This window comes from Balaenoptera ricei, chromosome 1 (assembly GCF_028023285.1).
Source record: "Balaenoptera ricei isolate mBalRic1 chromosome 1, mBalRic1.hap2, whole genome shotgun sequence".
Taxonomy (NCBI): Eukaryota; Metazoa; Chordata; class Mammalia; order Artiodactyla; family Balaenopteridae; genus Balaenoptera; species Balaenoptera ricei.
The window spans coordinates 16,887,891-16,909,182 of NC_082639.1; the positions used below are offsets into that span (position 1 = coordinate 16,887,891).

The following is a 21,292-nucleotide window of genomic DNA, read 5'->3' on the forward strand; positions in this document are numbered from 1 at the left end:
ACTTATTAAGCACTTACAGTATGCCAGGCACTGTTCTAAGTACTTTACGTGCATTGACTCATTTAGTCCTCACAAAATTCACATACTTTCTGCGATGATGGAAATGTTCTATTATCCGCACTGTTCAATGCAGTGGCAACCAGCTATGTGTGGCTACTGAGCACTTTGTTTTTGAAATGTGAGGATATGAATTTAGAATTTTAACTAATTTTAATGACCATGCATGGCTAGTGGCCACTGTATCGGACAGCTCTCTGAGGATGGCATGATCGACATCCCCACTTCACTGATGAGGGTACGGAAGCTGAGAGGGGAGAGTCACTCCCTCAAGGCCCCTAGTGGTGCAGGCAGGATGTGAACCCAGGCATCCTTCTGCTGAGCCCCCGTCCTGGACCACCACCCTCGTCTGAGGGCTCTGACTACAGGGCCTTTCCTCCCCGGGAAACACTGGTACCTGCGTCTCCCAGTCCCTTCCTGGGTCTTCACTGGACTCACCAGAGGGGCTGCCGGTGCTGGGGGAGACTGAGACCACGATGGAGGCCTCCTGGGCATCGATGTTGTTGTTAGCCCGGCACACGTACTCGCCTGAATCCGCCACGGACATCTGGTGCAGCCGCAGACGGGAGCCGTGGGCCTAGGGGTGTGGATAAGGAAGGAGGGAGTCAAGGGGCTGAGGGGTCACCGGCTGGCTCAGGCCTCCTCCATCAGACCAGCTGAGGCTACCCTCCATCTACCCAGGGCAGGAGGGAGGACTGCCAGCTAATGCTTCGGGTTCTTTGCCCATGGGGGGCTGTCCCTGCACTGCCCACCCCACTGCCAGGCTCTACTCCGTACCTGGTGTCGAGTGGGAAGGCTGCCCCCACGCTTGTACCACGTGATGGTGGCCTGGGGCTGCCCGGCGACCACGCAGTTCAGATCCAAGGTCTGCCCTTCAACCACCGTGGGGGACGAGGACTCGATCCTGATTGGTGGGGAGACACTGGGCGCTGGGGACAGAGAGGAGTGCACCACATAGCCGGAGTCAGACAACAGTGACGGTGCCAGGCACCCCGCTGCCTCCCCCGCACCCGCTTGCCTAGACCCCCTGCCCTAGGAGTTCTCACTGTGGGAGGAGCCGCTGCCCTGGATGGTGACGATGAGTGAGGTCTCCTGGGAGCCAGCACCGTTGCTGACATGACACACGTACTCGCCCGAGTCCGCGGGCGTCACCTGGGGGATCCGCAGCCGGGAGCCCACGATCTGAGGGGGAGCAGGTGTCAGGGGGTGCGGGCAGCACCTCCATGTCTCAGGCGCTGCTGCTGCTGCCCCCGGACTCCGGGAGCCTCACTGCCTTGCCTGGGGTAGCCTCCACCCTGGCCTCCTTCAGAACTCCCTCGGTGGCCTTCCTGAGGCTCTGGGCTGTGTGGACAGTGTCTCCAGCCTTTGGACTATTCTCACCCGTCACCCCTGCAGAAAGCCCATTGAGGCCCTCCCCGGTGACGCCTATTACAGCGCTGTCACATGGCATGTCTGCCTTGCCCTTTAGCCTGTAAGCTCCCTGAGGGCAGGCAGTGGTCTCATTCCATTTGAATCCTTAGTGCCAGGACCAGGACTTGGCCTGGAGCAGGTTCTCAGGGAAATGTAGTGAGTGAGTGAATCAAAGAATGTTATGTACAGGATCCAGCTGAGGTCAGTGGGACTTATCTCCATATCCTCAGCACTGGTCCAGGGCCTGTCCAGCAAGAACACTCAGTGTTTGTTGAATGACTGAATGAGCACAGACGGGCTGTTGACAGCTCTTCCTGATTCCCGTCAGGGCCGGTGACCCCAGCTTTTGCCCTCCCTGCCTGCTGATTCCATACCTGGTGCCGGCTGGGTAGGCTGCCTCCACGTTTATACCAGGTGATGGTGTGGGGGGCTTGACTGGCCACCAGGCAGTTGAGGTCCAGGGTATGTCCATGGGCCAGGGAGGCTGAGGACGACTCAATGCGGACGGGGTACACCACACTCTGGGCTGGGAGGGTGAGATGGAAGGCAGGGTGTGGGAGCCACTGAGGGTGGAGGGGGCCTCCCAGCCCATTTGTTATGACCCCTGAGACACTCACAGCGGGAGGGACCGAGGCGCTGCTGGATGGTGACGAGGACGGAGGCTTCCTGGGTGCCCGAGCTGCTGACCACACGGCACACGTACTCCCCGGAGTCAGCTGGAGTCACCTGGGGCAGCCGCAGCCTTGAGCCATGCACCTGGGAGGGGAGGCAGGTTCACAGCCAGGCTCCCACCCCCTTCCCTGGTCCCCATCCCAGCCAGACCCAGCCAGATGGAGCTTTAGGGAAGCTCCTCCAGGGAGAACCACCATTCATGACCCTTCAATTCCCTTGCCCGAGGGTTGGGACTGGGTCCAGTGGGAAGAAGTGGGGGACCGGCATTTGCCACCTATGGGGCAGGTGAGGTAGACAGTGTGAGCCCATTTGGCAGATGAGGACACTGAGGATCAGGGAAGTCAAAGGACTGGCCAGGCAAGTGGCAAAGCAGTGTCCAAACTCAAAGCTCCTTACTCCGCAGTCTCAAGGGTCCTTCAGGCCCCCCCCTTAGCACCCCACCTCCTACCTGGTGCCGGGCAGGGAGGCTGCTCCCGCGCTTGTGCCATGTGACCTGGGCGTGGGCCTGCCCAGAAACCAGGCAGTTCAGATCCAAGGTCTGCCCTTCAGCCACGTGTGAGGAGGACGACTCGATCCGGACTGGAGGGGTGACCCCCAGCGCTGGGGACAGAGGGCAGAGGGTCAATCCCCAGCTGGGAGGAGAGGGGGAGGGGAGGGTGTGAGTGAAGGTAGGGACTGCTGGTCTCTGGGGTCCTGCCACTGCTGGAGTGGGAAGCCTCCCCCCAGCACCACTCACCAGGCGCAGAGTCTGCAGACTCAATGGTGACCAGGACGGAGGCTTCCAGGGGCACTGAGCCACCTACCACGCGGCACACATACTCGCCTGAGTCGGCTGGGGACACCTGGTAGAGTCTCAGCAGTGAGCCATGGGTCTGGCCAGAATGAAGGTGAGGTCAGAAGGGGCCCTCTTAGGACCCTCGCACCTATAACCTGCAGCCCTGCCTCACTCTGAGCCTGAGAACTGGCTTTTAGTTCTGCCCTGCTCAGGAGTGAAGCGGGTGTCTTGTCCCAGGAGGGAGGGGTGGCCCGGAGGAGCCATGGGGAACTGGGCAAACACTAATACCACACTCCATCAATTCTTAGACACTTAAAAAAAAAAAAAAAGGATGGAGAAGATAACCTGCATATTATTTTTATTTTATTTATTATTATTATTATTTTGGCCACACTGTGTGGCCTGCGGGATCCCAGCTACCCGACCAGGGACCGAACCCGGGCCCTTGGCAGTGAAAGCAAGGAGTCCTAACCACTGGACTGCCAGGGAATTCCCTAGACATACTTTTTTAAGTCTCTGAAATCAAGATGCATCTCACAGTGAATTACAATTACAAATGACAGTCTGTTTTTTTTTTCTCATTAGAGGTACATAAAATAATGGTGCATCTTGCAATCACTGGCATCCTAAATTCTATAAAATATATCAATAATAACAGCTAACGATGGTACTTCCCTGGTGGTCTAGTGATTAAGACTCTGTGCTCCCAATGCAGGGAGCCCGGGTTTGATCCCTGGTCAGGGAACTAGATCCTGCATGCCACAACTAAGATCCCGCATGCCGCAACTAAAGATCCTGCACACCGCAACTAAGACCCAGCGCAGCCAAATGAATAAATAAATACATAAATATTTTTAAAAAATAGCTAATGATATGACAGTAGTAACAGCTCACAGCACTTTCTATGAGCCAGAGCTCTGAGCACTTTGCATACAAATTAATTCATTTCATCCTTAAGATAATTCTGTAAGGTAGGTACTATTATTACCATTTTACAGATGCTGAAAATAAGGTACAGGGAGACTAAGTAATTTGCTGAAGGTCACAAGCGAGGAAGTGGTGGAAGCAGCAGTCACACCTAGGCTGGCTGGTCCTAGAGGCTGGGTTCTAACCATTGCCCCACACACTTGTGCAGTGGGGTCCTAGGCCTCCCCGTCTCAGAGGAGCCTCCAACCCACCCTACCCTTGACCTCCACTCCCCAGTGGCCTCCCTCTTGTTCCCTTCTTGGCCTGTCCATCCTCCGGTCCTGTACCTGGTGCCGGGCGGGAAGGCTGCCCCCGCGCTTGTGCCATGTGACCTGGGCGTGGGCCTGCCTGGGCACCATGCAGTTCAGATCCAGGGTCTGCCCTTCGGCCACATGAGAGGAGGAGGGTTCAATGCGGATGGGCTGGGTGCCACCAGGAGCTGGGGGAGAAGACGGTCACTGGTCAGTCCAGTTCTCTGCAGCTTCCCCCGCCTTTCCCCTTTCTCTGTCCAAGCGCAGCCTGGAGGTCCCACTCACGGTAGGCGAAGTTGGCTCCCTGGGTCCTGGTTACCGTGACTGTGATGGAGGCCTCCACACCACTGCTGGCCCGGCAAACATACTCGCCTGCGTCAGCTGGTGACGCCTGGAAGATGTACAGGCGGGAGCCGCGGACCTGGACAGCCACGGGCAGGGGTGTGAGGGGGGCGCTTCTCAGAGCTCAGCAGGTACCCCCTACCCTGTTCCTCTGAGCTGGGAACTGACAGCCCCTCAGCTCAGAGGCTGCCCCCGCCGACCCACTGTCCACAGCTTGGCCTGGCTGGCCCCCTCCTGCCTTTCTGCCGCTGTGTACCTGGTGCCGGGCGGGGAGGCTGCCTCCACGTTTGTACCACGTGACCGGGGCATGGGCCTGCCCGGGTACCACACAGCTCAGATCCAGGGTCTGCCCCTCGGCCACCGTGGGGGATGAGGATTCGATCCTGACAGGCGGGACGGGTCCTGGGGCTGCGGGGAAAGGGGCGAGGGTAGCAGACGCTCCCCAGAAGAGAAGGCAAGAACTGTTCACCCTGGAGCCAGCTCAGCCTTGTGGGTTTAGTGGCCTGGGCTTGAGGTCCTCGGCTGAGCAACCCTGAGGGGAGGGCTGGGGCAGGAGCCAAGCCTTGCAGAGGGAGTGAGGAAGTGGGAGAGATGTGGATAACTGAGGCAGGAGCAAAAACATGAGTGATGTGGCCAGAGAGAACAGTGATGGGAAGACGGCAGATTACTCAGAGAAGTGGAGTCCTCCTGGGCTGGCCCTGTGGCCAGCCCCAAGGTGGGCTTCCTGCCCCAGTGTGGCTTCCTGCCACCCCCTTCCCCACGTCAGCAACGGGAGTCACTAGGGCCTCAGCACCTGGGAAGGCTCTCAGCCCCCACCCTCTTGCCCTGTCACTGGCAGTCACTCACCGGGGATGGAGCCAGTGCCGGTGGCCTCGATGGTGACTAGGACGGAGGTCTCGAGGGGCCCAGAGCCGAGGACTACGCGGCACACGTACTCGCCTGAGTCTGCTGGGGACACCTGGTTCAGCCGCAGCAGCGAGCCGTGGGTCTGAGTGCAAACAGGGAGGGTCAGGAGGGGGCCGAGCAGCTCCATCCAACCCCTCCAGCGGGCTGGCCCTGGGGGGCTGCTGTACCTGGTGCCGGGCGGGGAGGCTGCCTCCACGTTTGTACCATGTGACCTGGGCGTGGGCCTGCCCAGGCACCACACAGTTCAGATCCAGCGTCTGCCCTTCGGCCACGTGAGAGGAGGACGACTCGATGCGGATGGGCTGGCTACTGCCTGGAGCTGGGGCTCCACCAGGAGCTGGGGCGCAAAGGAGCTGGTCAGAGGCCTGGGCTCCTGAGCCCCAGCCCTGCAGCCCTGGAGCAGAGGGTCCTGGGATCTGACCAGGCCCTAGCTTGGGAGGGCAGATGGGAGGCCTTCTAGGGCTGGGACCATGCTTTTCTGCCTCGGCAGGGCCAGCCGGACCCCTCTTTCCCTCTCTGACCTTCAACTTGGAGTTCAAGGCCCATTTGCCTACACGTGACTCCTTGATCTGTGACGAGCTGCTCTGGCTTGCAGGGAACCAGAGTCTTTTAGCGCCCAGGCGGGGCCAAAGGATGCAGACAATAATGCCACAACTCCCTTCTTTAGAGTGCACGCCGTGTACTCACACTACGCGGTAGTGCTACTGTCCCCATTTCACACGTGAGAAAACTGAGTCCCCAGAGGTAAAATAACCAGTTCAAGGCTGATAAAGGGTAGGGCCAGGATTTGAACCCAGGTCAGCCTGACTCCCAACTCAGTGTTCAACCCTGACTCTGCTGCTTTTTGATGAATTCTGAAAACAGCACCCTCCCCATGGGGTCCCAGGTAAGTCAGGTCAACCTGTCCCCACCCTCAGTCCCCTCATCTCTCCTTCAAGGGAGTGGAGGGTTGAAGCCTGCCTGGAGCGCCTCTTCTTGTCCTGATGGCATCGAAGAGACCACAGGCACCATCCTCGGGAACAGAGGGGAGGTCGGAGGGCTCGGCCCCCACCCAGTCCCACTGGCCCCTCACCTGGGGTGTAGCTAGGGCCCGAATGGCTGCCGTGGAGCACAGAGACGATGATGGAGGCCTCCTTGGGGCCTGACTCATTCTCCACGCGGCACACGTATTCTCCAGAATCAGCTGGGGAGACGTGGGGCAGCCGCAGCCGGGAGCCATGCACCTGGGCCGGGTAAGGACAGAGGCATGTGAGGATGGGGAGAGGCCGCGGTCAGCGCTCCCACTGCACCTCAGTGCCTGCCTCTGCTCGGAGCCGCCCCACATGGGAAGCTGAAGAGGGAGGGAAATAAGGGCGGGCCCTGCTCGTGCAGAGTGCGGAGTGCCAGGCTGTGTGGAGGACCACCCCCAGGTCCCCTGCCACGGGCTCAGGGGCCCTCGTACCTGGGTGTGGGGAGGCAGGCTGCCCCCTCGCTTGTACCACGTGATCTGGGCGTGGGCCAGCCCTGTCACCATGCAGTTGAGGTCCAGTGTCTGCCCTTCAGTCACGGAAGGTGATGAGGACTCAATCCTCACTGGCGGGGTGCTGGCACCTAAGGCTGGGAGCAGAGGGGGAGTGAGTAGGCCTCGGGGGGACCCTGGCTTGCCCTCCCACTCCTCCAGCCCCAAGGCCCCGCACCTGGAAGGACGACCACTTGGATCCGGGCCTGTGCGGTGCCCGCGGGGCTGGTGGCCACGCAGAGGTAGAAGCCGGCGTCGGCGGTGGTGATGGCTGGGATGAGCAGCGTGGCGATGTCTGTGCGCTCAGCCCGGGCCTGCCACACAGCGAGAAGGGTCAGCCGCCCGAGGGCCCGAGGCAGCCTGGCAAGGGCTAGCCAGGGAGGGCAGGAGGAGGGGGCATAAAGAGTAGAGGCAAGCTCCGAGCCAATATTAGGGCCCCAGTTGGGCGCCAAGGAGGGCGGAGCCAGGCAGCAGAGCAGGAGGCTGACGGCTGCCACCCGCCGGGACGCACGGAGCGGGAGGTCTGAGCAGGGCACCATCTTGGAAGTGAAGGGAACCAGAAGAGGAGATTGGAGGGGCAGGTGGCAAGTGCTGGGACTTGGCTGAGCCCGTGGGCCTGGCCCGAATGGATATCCTCACCTGTGGGGGGAGGCTGCCCCCCTCCTTCCTCCAGGTGATGGTGGCGCTGGGCACACCCGCAGCCCTGCAGTACAGCCTGACGCTGCGGCCTTCATGTACCTGGGTCCTCTCTGGACTCACCTGGACCCTAGGCCCGCTGCCCCCTGCAGACAGAACCCTGTGAGAACCCCTCTCTGGGCCGCCATGAGCTCCCAACCGCCCACCCTCAGCCCCATCCTCTCACCGTGCACGTGGAGCACGGCCCTGGCCACGTGCTGCCCGGCGCTGCTGTGGGCGCGACACAGGTACTGGGCTTGATCTGAGGGCTCGACGGCTGGCAGGCGCAGGATGCCACCATGGATTTGGGCCTTCTGAGGGAGCTGGCCACCGGGGCCCCCTGACATGGAGAGGTGGGGTCAGCACCCACTGGGATTGGCATTGCCAGGCCCCCCAGGGGTTGAAGTCCACAGCCTAGAGTCCTGCCGCTGGCCCCCACATGCAGGAGAGCCAGGCCCAGACTGTCATTCCCGCCACGGCCTCACCTGTCCACTCGAGGGTGGGCGTGGGGTTCCCTGTGGCACTGCAGCGGAACTCAGCCAGCTGCCCAGGCTGCACTGTGAGCTGCGGCGGGTGGATGGAGACCACGGGGGCAGACGGGGTGGCCGAGGCTGACGAGGGAGGAGGAAGCGTACGTGGTCATGGTGGGGAGGGACCCACGGCAACAGCCTCCTTGCCGCTCTCTTTGCTTCCACTCTATCCCCTTGTGGCCATAGAACAGCCAGAGGGAGCCTTTAAAATGTCAATGGGGGGAATTCCCTGGTGGTCCAGGGGTTAAGACTCTGCTCTTTCACTGCTGAGGGCACGGGTTCGATCCCTGGTCGGGGAACTAAGACCCCGCATGCCACATGGCGTGGCCAAAAAAAAAAAAAAAATGTCAGTGGGGTCTTGTTACTTCTCCACTTAAGACCTGTCCGTGGCTTTTAGAACAAAATCTGAATTCTCTGCTGTGACCCACTGCGTGTACTCACCTCTGCCCACATCTTCAAGTCCCTCACCCACCCTCCCCTCCATGGCTCCAGCCACGCTGGCCTTGCGTCCCTCAAACACATCAACATGCTCCTGCCTCAGGGCCTTTGCACATGCTGCTTCGTCCACCAGCTGTTATGTGGCCGAACACCTTCTCTTTCCTTCAGGTCTCAGCTGAGATGTCACCTCCTCAGAGAGGCCCTCCCCAACCACCCCACGGAGAATAGCTCACCCTTCTCCCACCTCATTTCTCACTTTCCTATCACTCTGTTTACTCCTGTCCCAGCACTGGTCACCCGTGTAATTATGTTGTTTGTCCACTTGTTCCCTACAGAACATGGAGGGCAGGAGGGCAGAGCTCCTGTTTGTCCCCTCCCACCCCTGTTTCTTCAGAGTCTAGGCCAGGACCTGCCATACTGTAGTTCAGAAACTGTCAGCTGAATGAAGGAATAGTCACTGGTCCTGGTGGGTGTGGAGGAAGGCCAGGACTGGGTGGGTCAGGCATGGACATGAACGGTGTACCTTGCACGTGCAGCGTGGCTGTGCCCTGGTCCATGGCGAACATGTTGGAGCCAGTGCACACGTAGGTGCCCGCGTCACTCGGCTGTACACTGCGAATGGTCAGGATACCGTTGAAATCCATGGCTCGGGCTGGCAGTTTCCCATTATGCAGGCGAGTCCACACCAGGGTGTAAGCCGGAGACTGCAGGCAGGACAAGGGAGATGGGGTGGGGGTCCGGGTGGGGCTTGGAGACCCCAGAAGACAGATCCTCACCGATGCCCACTCCCTGCCCCGCCCACCTTGCTCTTGGCTGTGCAGATGAAGGTGACGTCGGTTCCGGGACGCACGCTCTGGCTCCGCTGCTCTTCCACCGTCACCGTGATGGGCTTGCTGGGAGCCTCTGCCGGGACGTGAGTTCCCCCAGTGAGCTGGCTGCTGGCCAGGCCGCTGTGCTGTGGCCACTTTCTCTCCCTCTTCATCACCCCATCCAGATGTCACTTCCTTCCCACTCTAGCTTAGATTCCATTCCACTCCCTGGCACCGCCCTCCCTCATCCTGGCCGAAACCCATCATCTACTTTCTTCCTGCTGGCACTGAGCACCCAGCAGGCTGTGATCAGAGAACATCACACCATGATCCCCTTGGCTCCAATTCATGATCACAGACCACAAATGAGCTCTTAACACTTCACACTTCACTCCAACTGGGCTTCTCTGTCTGGTTTGAGTTTCTATTCTCCCAAACAACCATTTCACACCTGCTCCCAGCTTCTCCACCCTCCTGAAACCCCCTTCCACTTCCATGGCTTCAACTCACGCTTCTTGAGAGAACTGAAACAATTAGTCAGGAATTTTCCACGTTCCCAAATCTACCCACCTCCCTCCTTCCTGGTCCCTGAAGGATGAGACTTCTCCCCACCTCCCACCCCACCTCAACTCCCCTTCCTGAGTGCTGGAGTCCCTCCCAAGGACCCCCTCCCCCTGCTGTGCCCTCTCCTTTCCTTCCCCATGGGATCATTCTGCTCCATAGACAAATGTGTTCTAGGATTTTCCATCTCTGAAAATGCCCCCTTGACCCTATACACCCCTCAGCTACTGCCCCATTTCTTGGTCTCCGTTCAGAGCCAAGAGTCTTGAAAGAGTTGTCTACACTGGCTGCCTTCCCATCCCTTCTTTGCCTCACTCCCATCCAGTCTCTACCCCTTCTCTCCACTGCAAACGGCTCTTGTCAAAGCATGACTTCCAAGGGTTATTTCTCTGTCTGTAGCTGACTTTCCCGGGGCATCCGGTGAGGCCGGCCACTCTCTCTGGGAAGTCGTTTCCCCTCTTGACTTCCAACTCACCACCTCCCCCGGCCTCCTCCTGTCTACTGGCTGCCCCTGCTCACTCTCTTGCTGTCCTCCCTCCTCCATTTGTTCCAGTTGGAGCTCCTTGGGGCTCTGTTCTGGGCCCTGTCCTCGAGCTACACTCTCCTGGGTAATTTCATCCTGCCCCATCCCTATGCCAACAGCTCCCAAATTCATTTCTCTGGCAGGGGCCTCTTTACTGAGTTCCAGATTCACATATCCAAATGCCCACCTGATGTACCTACTTCAATGTTTCCCCAAGCTTCTCAAACTTTAACAAGTCCAAAACCAAACTTGTGGTTCCCTCGGACCTGTTGGTGGCAGGTGTTGCTGGTGCCCCACCCATGTCCCCTTGTCACTCCAGAACCAACCTGCCTGACTTCTGCAGCCGCTGCATTTCTTTGCATGAGGGTTTTCTCAGGCCACTGGTGACCATTGTGTCTGCCCATGAGGTGGGACAGAATGCAGGGGAATCGATGCTACTGGAGCAGGCCCCAGTCAGTGACTGATACGAGCTGGTGTGCCCATACCCCAGCTCTCTTGGCCCTAGGGCAGAGGGCAGGGGGGCTCCAAGGAGCATGTTTTACTCTGGAGTTTCCCGGGGCTGCCTCGGCTGCATTCAGTAACAACTGCTCTAGGTGGTAATGTGCTCAATGACACACCGTTTATTGGATGCCTTCTCTTCCCTGTTTCATTTCATTTCCCAAATAAACTATGTACACACAAATCCTTGCCTCAGCCTCTGCTTTTGGCGGAGCCCAAATGAAGATGCCCTCCCATTGGATCCTCTCTCATCTCAGTAAACGGCACTCTGCCCAGCTGCTGGAATCCAGACTCCTAGGCTTTTCTCTCTCCCTCAGTGAACAGACTCAAGTCCTGCCAGTTCTGCCTCTAATATCAGCCTTGACCCATCACCCCTTTCCATCTTCCTGGCCAGTGTCCTCGTCCACCATCCCCTCTGGTAGATGGTCTGCAGTTTGCAGCCCATCCCAGGACAGGCAGTCTTGTGGACAGAGGAGTAGAAACTCACCAGTGACCAGCAGCTCTGCCCGGCTGGTGTTGGCATGATGGAGATTACGACAGGTACAAATGTAGACTCCAGCATCTGAAGGCTGGACGCTGGGGAAGTGGAGCTCGGAGCCTGGTGGCAAGGAGATGGGAGCTCATCAGTACAGATGCACCCTTTTCCCCACCCAGTCCTGCGTGTGGGTCCCTACAGGATCTCAGTAGGGCAGGGACAGACCTGTGCCTCCCTTTCCATTGGAATGGCCAAGGGGCCTGGGGCCATGTGTACCTTGATGTCGCTGCTGGGTGCTGCTGGGCAAGGGCCGCCCATCTTCACGAGACCAGTAAAAGTAGTGGGGTGGGCTCCCACTGACCTGGCACCGCAGGGAGTGGGGACCACCTTGGGGTACTATGCTCCGAGTTGGTTGGACCTGGACCACCAGCGGGGTTTGGTCTGCTGGGGGAGGGACAGGAGAGGCCATTCAGGCAGGAGGCCCCCAGCATGTACCATTGTCTCAGATATCTCTGCCCTCCCAAAGACTCGCGTGCCCCACCCTTCACCCTGTTCCCCAGACCTAGTATCTCTCAAATTCCATGGGTCCCCTGCCTTGCCCATCACCTCGACCCAAGACCATGGTCCCACTTACCCCGTGGCAGGCACTGGCCCCCTCGCACATTGGGGTTACCCATGTATCCTGGGGCACACCTGTAAGGAGGAACAAGGACCAGCTGTCAGACCCCAGGGGACCCAGTGCCTCATAGTGGACTTGGGGAGCCAGAAGCTCAGCTCTCTGCCCAGTATGGGGTGAAGAAGCTCTGAGCTCTGGAAGGACTTCAGAGACCAAAAAAGCCCCACCACAGGGCCTCTGGGAGCTGAGAAAGGGGAGTGTGAGGAAATGTCAGTAGGTTGGATTGAGGGAAACATTCATTCAACAAATCTTTATTAAGCAACTACGATGCAAGGTTATTGAAACATAACAGTAAACATGATAAAGTCCTTGCTCTTATGGAACTGACTTGTTGGGAAACTAACATGGAAACTATGTAAATGAGAGTGATGGACATCTATGGGGGTTGTGAGGGCATGGTGGGGGGGCACTAATCTAGCCCTGAGAATCAGGAGGCTTCCCAGAGGATGGGACTGCTGAGTTGCTATATTCCCTTGGAGCAGACTGTACTCTGCAGCGAACTTATCACTGTTTTAACTATGTATTTGTATGATTACTCGCCATCTTGTCTCCCACTATAGTTGGGAAACTCTATAAGGGCTGGGACTGAATCTGTTTTGCTCATTACTTTATTTCCAACACCTTGGCACACTGCATGGCACACAGTAGATGCTCAATAAAAATGTGCTGAATGAGGGAATAAAGCTGAGCCTTGAAGGCTAAACAGGAGTTAGCCAGGAACAGGCGGTTTGAGGGTGAAGAATGTTCCATGAAGAGGAAATAGCACATGCAAAGAAATGAACATGAAGAAGTCAAGAAATGAAGCCCAGCTAGAGTACAGAGTTGGGTGTCAGAAGTGGGATGAGACTGAAGAGTGATAAAGCTACGTAAGGAGCTTGGGCTGGTCCCAAGGGCAATGGGAAATCTTGGAAGGGTTTTGAGCAGGGGAGGGACATGATCCTGGTAGGGACCTTTCTGAGCAACATCATCCAGGACTCTCACCTAGGAGTCTACCATATGCCCCCTCCCTTTATCCCTCCTATTTGCAAACTTACTGCTCACAGTACTGGCCAGTGTAGCCAGGTTCGCAGGCTGTGCAGCGGTATCCACCAGCTCCCAGGCTTTCACAGGTGCGGGAGAACCTGGGATAAGAGGCAAAGGTCAGGCCATGGGATGCTCACTCCCCACCCTGTTCCCTCCACTTCTCCCCCAAAAGTCAGTTCAATGCCCTCCACTCCCCAGTGGGAGTTCTTCCTTGAGCCTTGAGCAAGGGCACCCACATGTTCTCTGGGTTGGTCAGTGGGCAGGCACAGGGCTGGCAGTCCTCAGGTGTTCCAGCAGTGGCGTCTCCATAGTAGCCAGGTGCACACAGCTCGCAGAACTCCCCGGCGGCGCTGTGCTGGCATTGCTGCGAGGCACAAGGATGTCAGCTACTTGCTATTTGGCAAAATTTACCAAAAACTGTACAATTTTGTAATCTCTTGACCTCAAAATTCCATGTTTGTGAGCTTATCTTAAAGAGATAGTCATAGAGGGGCACAATGATTTCACTACAGGATGTTCATCTCAGTGGTGTTTATAAAAGCAAAATGCTGGAAACAAACCATGAAAAAAGAACTGAGAAAATTAAAAAGAGCACCCATCCAAATAGCAATCAAAAAGGATGATACTGATTCCATTTATTACATTTTTCTACCGAAATACCTGTAATATCAGAGGAAAGTCCCCACGTGAGTATGTGGGGGCGGAGTTTTGGGAATAAACGCTTCATCGTAAAAACGTGTGTGGGTTTTATGTTGTCCTCCAAAGAGATCCATGTTTCTTTTATTAACGTAGCATATTCCTCATTCTATATTTAGCTTGTGGCTCTGTCAACCCCTGGTCCTTGACCACATACCCTGGACAGCTATACATACACCACTCCGAAAAGTTCAGATATAAAAAACTACTGAAATATTCAAAGATGTCATGAACTTGTAAGTGAAAAAAGTTGATCATAAAACACAGTGATGTTATGGTTATTTGTAAAACGAAAGGTATATTAATCTGCATAAATATTTGCCTAGAAAAAGAGCAAAAGAGCTCCACAGTCTAACATTGACAGTAATTACCTCCAGATGGTAGGATTTCAGGGAATTTTTACTTTCTTTTTAAGTTATCTCTATAGTCTGATTCTTCTACAGAAAACATGTGTCACTTTGGTGATAAGAAATAGCAGGAACCAAAGTTTTCTCTTCTTTTTTTTTGGCCATGCCATGCGGCTTGAGGGATTTTAGTTCCCCGACCAGGGACTGAACCCGTGCCCGCTGCAGTGGAAGCGTGGAGTCCTAACCACTGGACTGCCAGGGAATTCCCCCAAAATTTTCTTTATAAGGAAGGATGTTACTCCATAGTTCTGGCCACCCCACCATGCCTGCAACCCCTCGATGCCCAGACCTGCTGGGCCAGGCGCTTTTCCCCATAGGATGTGCCCCACGACCTTGCCCCTGGATCTGGGTCTATCCAAACCAAACCCCTCCCTATCCCACAGCCAGCCCTGACACCCCACCCAGGCCCAGCCAAGCTGACCCCTGCCCTGGCCCTGCTTGCATCTTACCGAGCAGGCCCCGGTCTCCGGGTGGCACAGGTCTGAGTGGCCATTGCATTCGCACAGCTCACAGTGGCCAAGGTAGAGTCCACTCCCAGTGCGTGTGTAGCCTGGGGCACAGTCCTGGGGGTAGAGAGGAGAGTTGGTCTCTGTCTCCATTGTGGTCCCACCCAGAGACAGCAGACCTAGAACCCCTCTCCTCCATCCCCCCTCCACCATCTAGACTCCCACTGGCTCTTGGCAGGGAACTTCCAGGCCCAGCTCTCCACCCCAGCCTCCTCTCTTGGAAGCTCTCCTCCCCCATCTTCACTTTCCCAACGCTCCAGAGCTGGGACAGTGTCGCCCCCATCCTGCCTGGCATCTCCAGTCACTCTGGATATACTGAAACAATAGTTCATTCTTAATGGAGAACCCTTCTCCAGCCCCAGGACTTCATCCCTGAAAATTCTTCTGTCAGGGTCTTTATTGAAAAACGTAACCCTGAGATGGAAAAAGGGAGTTCAGGAGACCTGGATTTGGAATGAGTCCTCGAAGACCTTTATGATTATGTTTACATTTGCTCAGTAAAGTGAAAGAGGCAGCACCCATATAACCAAGGATGTTTTTACACATCCTAAGTGAGTAATCACGGGTTCCGAAAATAATGAATTTCTATTCGCTGCCCCTTCTTTGAAATCTCTCCAGGCCCTCACTCCCCGACCATTTCAAAGGGATGTTTATAAATCTGTTTTGCTTCACTGTGGAAAACGTGCACCAAGGATTCTGCTTTCCCCAGGGGTTCTCCTTCAAAATGTGTTAAATTTTATAACCTCAAGGGACGTGAAGTTCATCTATTTGGATTTGAAAGTTCTTGTGGACACAGCAAAGGTGCACAGATGTAAAGCTGCAGAGATGTGGACTTCCCACTGGGACTTCCTTGGTTGGGTGGGGGGCTAGCTGTTTCCATACTTGACCTCCCTGCCACCCACTTGGCATTGCAGCCCTGCCCCCTTCCCTCCTGCGATCCCCCTTCCCCAGTTCCACATTCATTCATCAAATGTTAACTGGTTGCCTGCTTCGTGCCTAGGAATTCAGCCTGCTTCGTGCCTAGGGATTCAGTCAGCTCAGGCCCTGCCCTCGTGTTCACAGTCTCCAGCTGAACCCTGCAAATGTTCTTGGAGTTCCTCCAACTGCCTGCCCTCTCTTCCACCCCCTACTGCTCTTCCCTCCCGATAGGACTCACTGTCTCTCCCCCGCCCCATCCATCTCATTCACTGGGGGCAGAGGAATTATCCTGGGGTTCAGTTCCGACCCCAGCACTCCCTCAACAGCTTGGCAGTCCCTGCTGGAGGGAGCCTTGCTCCAGGCCCGAAGAAGCACCACCCACTCAGCTTTCCAGGGGTGACCCTTCTGCATCGCAGGCTATGTCCCCACACATTCCTCCTTCGGAACTTCTGCTTATTCTGCCCTCCCTGCCTAGAATGCTACTCCAATCCACGCTGTTCACCACTCTGAGGCATTTCCATGCTCTGCTTTGGGCTAATTTGTGTCTCTGTCTCTCTGTCTCTGGCGGGCATCCTGGGAACATGAGCTGGGTCTTAACCTCTGCAGAGTGTAGCTATGTGCCCTTGGGTAAGCTGTGCACCCTTCAGTGCCTCATTTTTAAAAAAATCTGTTAAAAGGGGACAATTACTCATCTCTCAGTGCTGCTGGGAAGAATAAACGAGATGTTGCTGAGTATATTAAAGTTATGACAGTAATCACAGGTGGCCATGGAAATCCCAGTTGACCGCTTGCTGATCCAGCTGTGTTAGAGCAGAGGCATCTGGGCCGGTCACACTCACCTGGCAGGACAAGCCGACATAGCCCGGGGGGCAGCGGCATTCCTCCACCTCAAGGGCCCGGGGTCCCTCTGAGGGCCCGGGCTGGGCGACCTCCAGGCTGACCGCGCTGATGCTGGCTGCTAGCGGCATCGAGGAGAACGTGGCCCGGACCAGGAGCTCGTCCAGGTCAGCCAGTGCCATCAGGAGGTGCTCACGGGTGGCTGGCTGCCCATCAGGCCGGCGCCAGAATTCCTGGGTTGGTGGGGGAAGACAGCAGATGAGGGTGAGGGGCGTTGGGCTTTGTGTGCTGTTCCTGCAGTGCCCCCAGCCCCAACCCCTGCCTTCCAGGCACTGGCCAAGGACTGTTAGCTGAGGATGGGGGGAGTGAGAGGCAGTGTAGCTGGTGTCAAAGCCAGGCTCCAAAGCAGGGTGGAGGGTGCAGAGGGTCAGACATGGTGTGGCCGAGTGCCTCTCACCTCTCGGAAAATGATCTCGTAGCTCTTCCTCTCCGGGCCCTGCAGCGCTGGCTGGGAGGCCACCAGCATGATGTTGTTGCCCTGGGGAGACACGAGTGGGCTTGGGAGGGGAACTGAGGGGCTCTCGGGGACAGTGGGCTCCTCTCCCAATCCCAGTCTCCTACCTCTCCAATCTCCCAAGCTCATGTACCCAAAGGAGTCAGGTACATGCCCACTACCCCGTCTTCCAGCAGCTGGGCCTCTGCCTACATAGTGTCCAAACAGATGGTGGGGCGGGGGCATGGGCCTAACTAGTGGGTGGGTGCCAGGCCAGCTGAGTGCTGGACTGAAAGGAAAGGAACACTGAGGGTACCCCCAGCCTCCACCTTCCCCTTTTGCCCACTCGGTGTGGAACCCATGTGCTCACCGTGATCTGGACATCAGGGTCAGACAGCGGGCTGCCCTGGGACCCCGCTGTGTAGGAGAGGGTGTATCGCAGCTTTCCGCCATAGGCTGCCACCTGCAAGAGGCAAGCCCTGCAGTCACAACCTGACTCTGCCCTCCTCTGGGGTGTGTGCGACCAGACAGGTGAGGGGGCGGAGCCTCTGGAGGCCTTTCTGCACCTGTGCTGTCCTCCCCACCCAACCGGAGGCCGGCGGTTGCCTAAGTGACAGGACATCTATCAGTTCCTTCACAGTCTCAGACCTGGTGGCAGTGACCCTGAGAAGCCTCTGTTCTGTTTTATGGGGTTCCCCATTTCCCATTGTCTCACGATCCCAGCAAACAAGCTCCAACTCCCTTCCATTAAAGGAATTTCCCATAAAGCAGACAAAGGTAATGACTGTGACCACCACAGGTAGGTTGCAGAAGGTTCAAAAGTTCTCAGCCATGGCGGGGGCAAGGGGATGCTGAAAGTTGCCCCTCAGAACTCTTGCCTCCTGGGCAGGTGGTTTTTGTTTGTTTGCTCAGAGTCCATTTCCCCTGTTGTTTTGCAAACTGTAGTCCTGGTTTCCTTTAAAGGAAACTATGTTCTACAGGCAGACTGTGTGGTTTGAGGGGCCCGGCCCCTCCTCCTCTAAAGCGGAGACATGAGCCAGGTCTAGCCAATCTGCACATTCCACCACTCCCCCTCTCTGCTCCAGCAGGGATGAACATGTGAACCTGGTACTTCTGCCCTTTCTACTGGAACAGAAAAACCCCCTTTACTAGTCAGACGGGAAGCTGGAGAATGATGCCAGCTGAGATAAAGTCCTAATGAACTCCTGGATCGAGCCATGCCTGATACCGGCTATCTTTGGTCTTTGTACTTTCATGAGCCAATAGATTCTTCGTTGTGGGCAAGCCAGCTGGACTCGGGTTTCCTATTGCTCACAACTGGAAGAGCCTTATATTTGCTGTTGGGGGCTTCCACTTGGGCAGCCAAGGCCCCAGCTCTGCCCCACAGGACTTTCCTTTCTCTCCTCTGCTGCTAGGGCAGTTGTTCAGGTCAATACCACACTGTGTCAGGCCTAGCCCATTTGCTCATTTGTGTTCATTCAGTTGGTGAGCATTTATTAAACACCTACTGATGACATGCCAGGCCCTGGGCTACACAGGCCCTGAGGATGTTCTCCACAAGCTCAGGGTGAGGTAAGGAATTTAGGGGCATAACCAGATAACCACGAAACAGCTGGTTTCCCGTTTTCTTTGGATGCCAGCAAGTTCATCGCCATGTCTAGGACCAAGCTGCAGGTGTGTACAGCAGGGTGGCTAAGGGAGCAGACCCTGCAGTCTAAGACTGGGGTTCAAGTCCAGCTCTATTGGCTGGACAGCCTTGGGCAAGTCACTTAACTTCTCTGAGCCCAACTTTCCTCCTATGGAAATGGGAATAAAAATAATACCTACCTTGAAAGGTAGTATGAGGATTAAGTAATGCAGGCCACATAAAACCCTGCACTCAGCACAGGGCCTGCTGAGTACACAGCCTCAATGCTCGCTAACTCCTCATTGCGCCCAGCTCCACCCTTGGCTCCAGCAAGCTTCCTACCTTCATTTCCCCCTGAACCAGAGTGTCTTGTCTGCTTCTCTGAATGTTATTTTATTGCATATTGTGTGTATTCTTAAGAGGCACTCTAAATCATTTCTGGAACAATACTAGTACAAATGCAATACTACTACTAATAATGATGATGATGATGATGGTGATTCCGACATGACAGGAATGATAATCAGATTAACATTGAACTCTGGGAGGCCAGGGTCTTATTCTGCCCATATACAGTACAGCACACAGTAAGTACTTACTGCTTCTTGAATGAATGAATGCAGTCCCAAGAACTAGGTCAGTGATCTGGATACAGGGTAAAGGGAGACCGAAGAAGAGGTGCCTTACCTCCCAGTTAAGACAGCCTTTCTGCCAGGGGACTGTGGCTTGCTGAAGGGTAAGAGCTGAGCTGGGTTCGATCTCAGCCCTACTTTGACCTGAATGTGGGACCCCTCTCTGGGCCTTGGTCTACCCATTTGTGTCATAAAAGGTTTTCACAAAGGGCCCTCTGATATTTTAGGATTTGATGACACCCCTATTCCCCCACCCCCCCAAATCCTTGTTACCTTGTTCCCCAGGAAGACTTTGGGCAGCTGCCAATAATAGAGGCTTTCAGGAAGCAGAGAGAAGCCTTTGTAGGAGAGAGAGAACTAGGACAGAAGGACAGGTGGTGAGAGTGGATCGAACAGGTCGGGGGCCAAAAGGGCAGAGATGGTCCCGACGGGGGTGAGAACAGACCCCAGAGGGAGACCCGGGAGGGCAGAGGGATAGAAACTGCACCCCCAGCCCCACAGCTCAGGTCCTGGCCCAGCTCTTTGGACAACTTGCTCCCCTGTCTGGACCCGGACACCCCAACTGCTCTCGCTGGCTGTGGTTTGGGTCGGTGTCTCCTCACATCTGGTGCTATGCCCCTTGTGGATCCCAAGATGATTTACGGGGCACACCAGAGAACAGTTTAAAATTTAGTGGCTATTTTGGGACTACCCTGGTGGCGCAGTTGTTAAGAATCCACTTGTCAATGCAGGGGACACGGGTTCAGTCCTTGGTCGGGGAAGATCCCACATGCTGCGGAGCAACAAAGCCCGTGCGCCACAACTACTGAGCCTGTGCTCTAGGGTCCAAGAGCCACAACTACTGAGCCCGCGTGCTACAACTACTGAAGCCCACATGCCTAGAGCCCGTGCTCCGCAAGAGAAGCCACCGCCATGAGAAGCCCGTGCACCGCAATGAAGAGTAGCCCCTGCTCACCGCAACTAGAGAAAGCCCGTGTGCAGCAACAAAGACCCAATGCAGCCATAAATAAATAAATAAATAAATAAATAAAATTTAGTGGCTATTTTAATGTGTATTTAAAAATGTAAAACTAGCATAATTGAGTTGGTATATGATTGGTTGAAAGAAAAAACTGGAGTAAATAACTGTCCAAGTGGTGTGCAGAAATGGCAGAATTTGTGAAATTGGTTCAGAAAAAACTGAAGTCTAGAAAACATGATGGGTGGGGGGGGCGTCCCTTGGTGGCTGCTTTGGCACATACCTGAGAGCCTGCTGAGGAAGACAGAGAAGCAGAGGAGGAGGAGGAGGAGGAGGAGGGGGAGAGCAGAGCTGCTTGCACAGCAGCTGCCGGCTGGGGATGGGGCGAGAGCCCCTGGGGAGGGGGGTGGGGGTGGGCAGCAAAGCTGGAAAGGAGCTGCCAGATCTCGGCATCCATCCGCCTCTGGGCCTCATCCACCTGGGGGACCGAGAGAGGGAGGGCAGAGGAAAGGAGCAGAAGGACAGAAAGGTCACCGTGAGGCTCTGCCTGCCCCCAGGTCGTGCCAGGCCCAACCAGCCGCCCACGCCTGTGCTATCTGTTCACGAGTGCCGATGCCTGACGCTCTGGCCTTTGTACCTGCTGCCCTTTTGCTCCCCGTGAGACTGGTGGAGCTACCTGGAATGGGCCCAGACTATGGGGAGAAGCTCATATAGTGGGTGCCCCTGGTAAGAGAGGGGCAGAGAGTTCTGCCCAAGCTCAGGCTAGAGGGGCTGGAGGCAGCCCCAGGGGCATATGTGGTGCCGAGACAGCTCCTTGGGCCTCACGTTCCGTGCATGCCCATGGCACCAGCCCAAGCCACTCACAGTTCTGTAATGTTTCCCAAGGGCAACACTGGAGTGGTCCAGGCATCAGGTTGGGGCCTGGCCTGGCCTGGGGGAAAATGACCCAGGAAGGCCAGGGCCTCAGCCCCAAGCTCCTACTTGGACTGCGCTCTCTGGTTTCTTCCCTGGGGCCCTAGACACAGGCTGTCCCCAGCCAGGCCTTGGCTGTCCCCTGTGACAGCTGCTGTGTCCGGCCCTTGCCCTGTGGGGGCCCCAGGATCCTCCCAGCAGCCACAGCTGCCCGCAACTGC

General features: G+C 56.2%; 1 protein-coding gene across 14 annotated transcripts in view; it reads right to left on the bottom strand.

Annotated features, from left to right (window-relative positions):
* HSPG2 (heparan sulfate proteoglycan 2) overlaps positions 1 to 21,292 on the bottom strand; it is a 101,941-nt gene that overhangs the window by 20,070 nt on the left and 60,579 nt on the right. For 5 of the 14 annotated variants that reach the window (XM_059915608.1, XM_059915586.1, XM_059915603.1 and 2 more), the window contains 31 exons: positions 20,443 to 20,637; positions 19,475 to 19,558; positions 17,313 to 17,405; positions 16,907 to 16,987; positions 16,452 to 16,682; positions 14,638 to 14,751; positions 13,322 to 13,449; positions 13,097 to 13,183; positions 12,021 to 12,079; positions 11,663 to 11,830; positions 11,399 to 11,509; positions 9,323 to 9,423; positions 9,044 to 9,224; positions 8,038 to 8,163; positions 7,740 to 7,892; positions 7,517 to 7,659; positions 7,056 to 7,191; positions 6,821 to 6,975; positions 6,452 to 6,602; positions 5,547 to 5,716; positions 5,320 to 5,461; positions 4,730 to 4,881; positions 4,417 to 4,552; positions 4,168 to 4,319; positions 2,876 to 3,011; positions 2,588 to 2,739; positions 2,085 to 2,223; positions 1,842 to 1,993; positions 1,104 to 1,239; positions 835 to 986; positions 496 to 634 (listed from right to left, as the gene is read on the bottom strand). In XM_059915608.1, coding sequence (XP_059771591.1) covers positions 496 to 634; positions 835 to 986; positions 1,104 to 1,239; positions 1,842 to 1,993; positions 2,085 to 2,223; positions 2,588 to 2,739; positions 2,876 to 3,011; positions 4,168 to 4,319; positions 4,417 to 4,552; positions 4,730 to 4,881; positions 5,320 to 5,461; positions 5,547 to 5,716; positions 6,452 to 6,602; positions 6,821 to 6,975; positions 7,056 to 7,191; positions 7,517 to 7,659; positions 7,740 to 7,892; positions 8,038 to 8,163; positions 9,044 to 9,224; positions 9,323 to 9,423; positions 11,399 to 11,509; positions 11,663 to 11,830; positions 12,021 to 12,079; positions 13,097 to 13,183; positions 13,322 to 13,449; positions 14,638 to 14,751; positions 16,452 to 16,682; positions 16,907 to 16,987; positions 17,313 to 17,405; positions 19,475 to 19,558; positions 20,443 to 20,637 — 4,255 coding nt within the window. The remainder of the gene's footprint in view (positions 1 to 495; positions 635 to 834; positions 987 to 1,103; positions 1,240 to 1,841; positions 1,994 to 2,084; positions 2,224 to 2,587; positions 2,740 to 2,875; positions 3,012 to 4,167; positions 4,320 to 4,416; positions 4,553 to 4,729; positions 4,882 to 5,319; positions 5,462 to 5,546; positions 5,717 to 6,451; positions 6,603 to 6,820; positions 6,976 to 7,055; positions 7,192 to 7,516; positions 7,660 to 7,739; positions 7,893 to 8,037; positions 8,164 to 9,043; positions 9,225 to 9,322; positions 9,424 to 11,398; positions 11,510 to 11,662; positions 11,831 to 12,020; positions 12,080 to 13,096; positions 13,184 to 13,321; positions 13,450 to 14,637; positions 14,752 to 16,451; positions 16,683 to 16,906; positions 16,988 to 17,312; positions 17,406 to 19,474; positions 19,559 to 20,442; positions 20,638 to 21,292) is intronic. The other 9 variants (XM_059915625.1, XM_059915659.1, XM_059915631.1 and 6 more) reach the window with 5 other exon arrangements.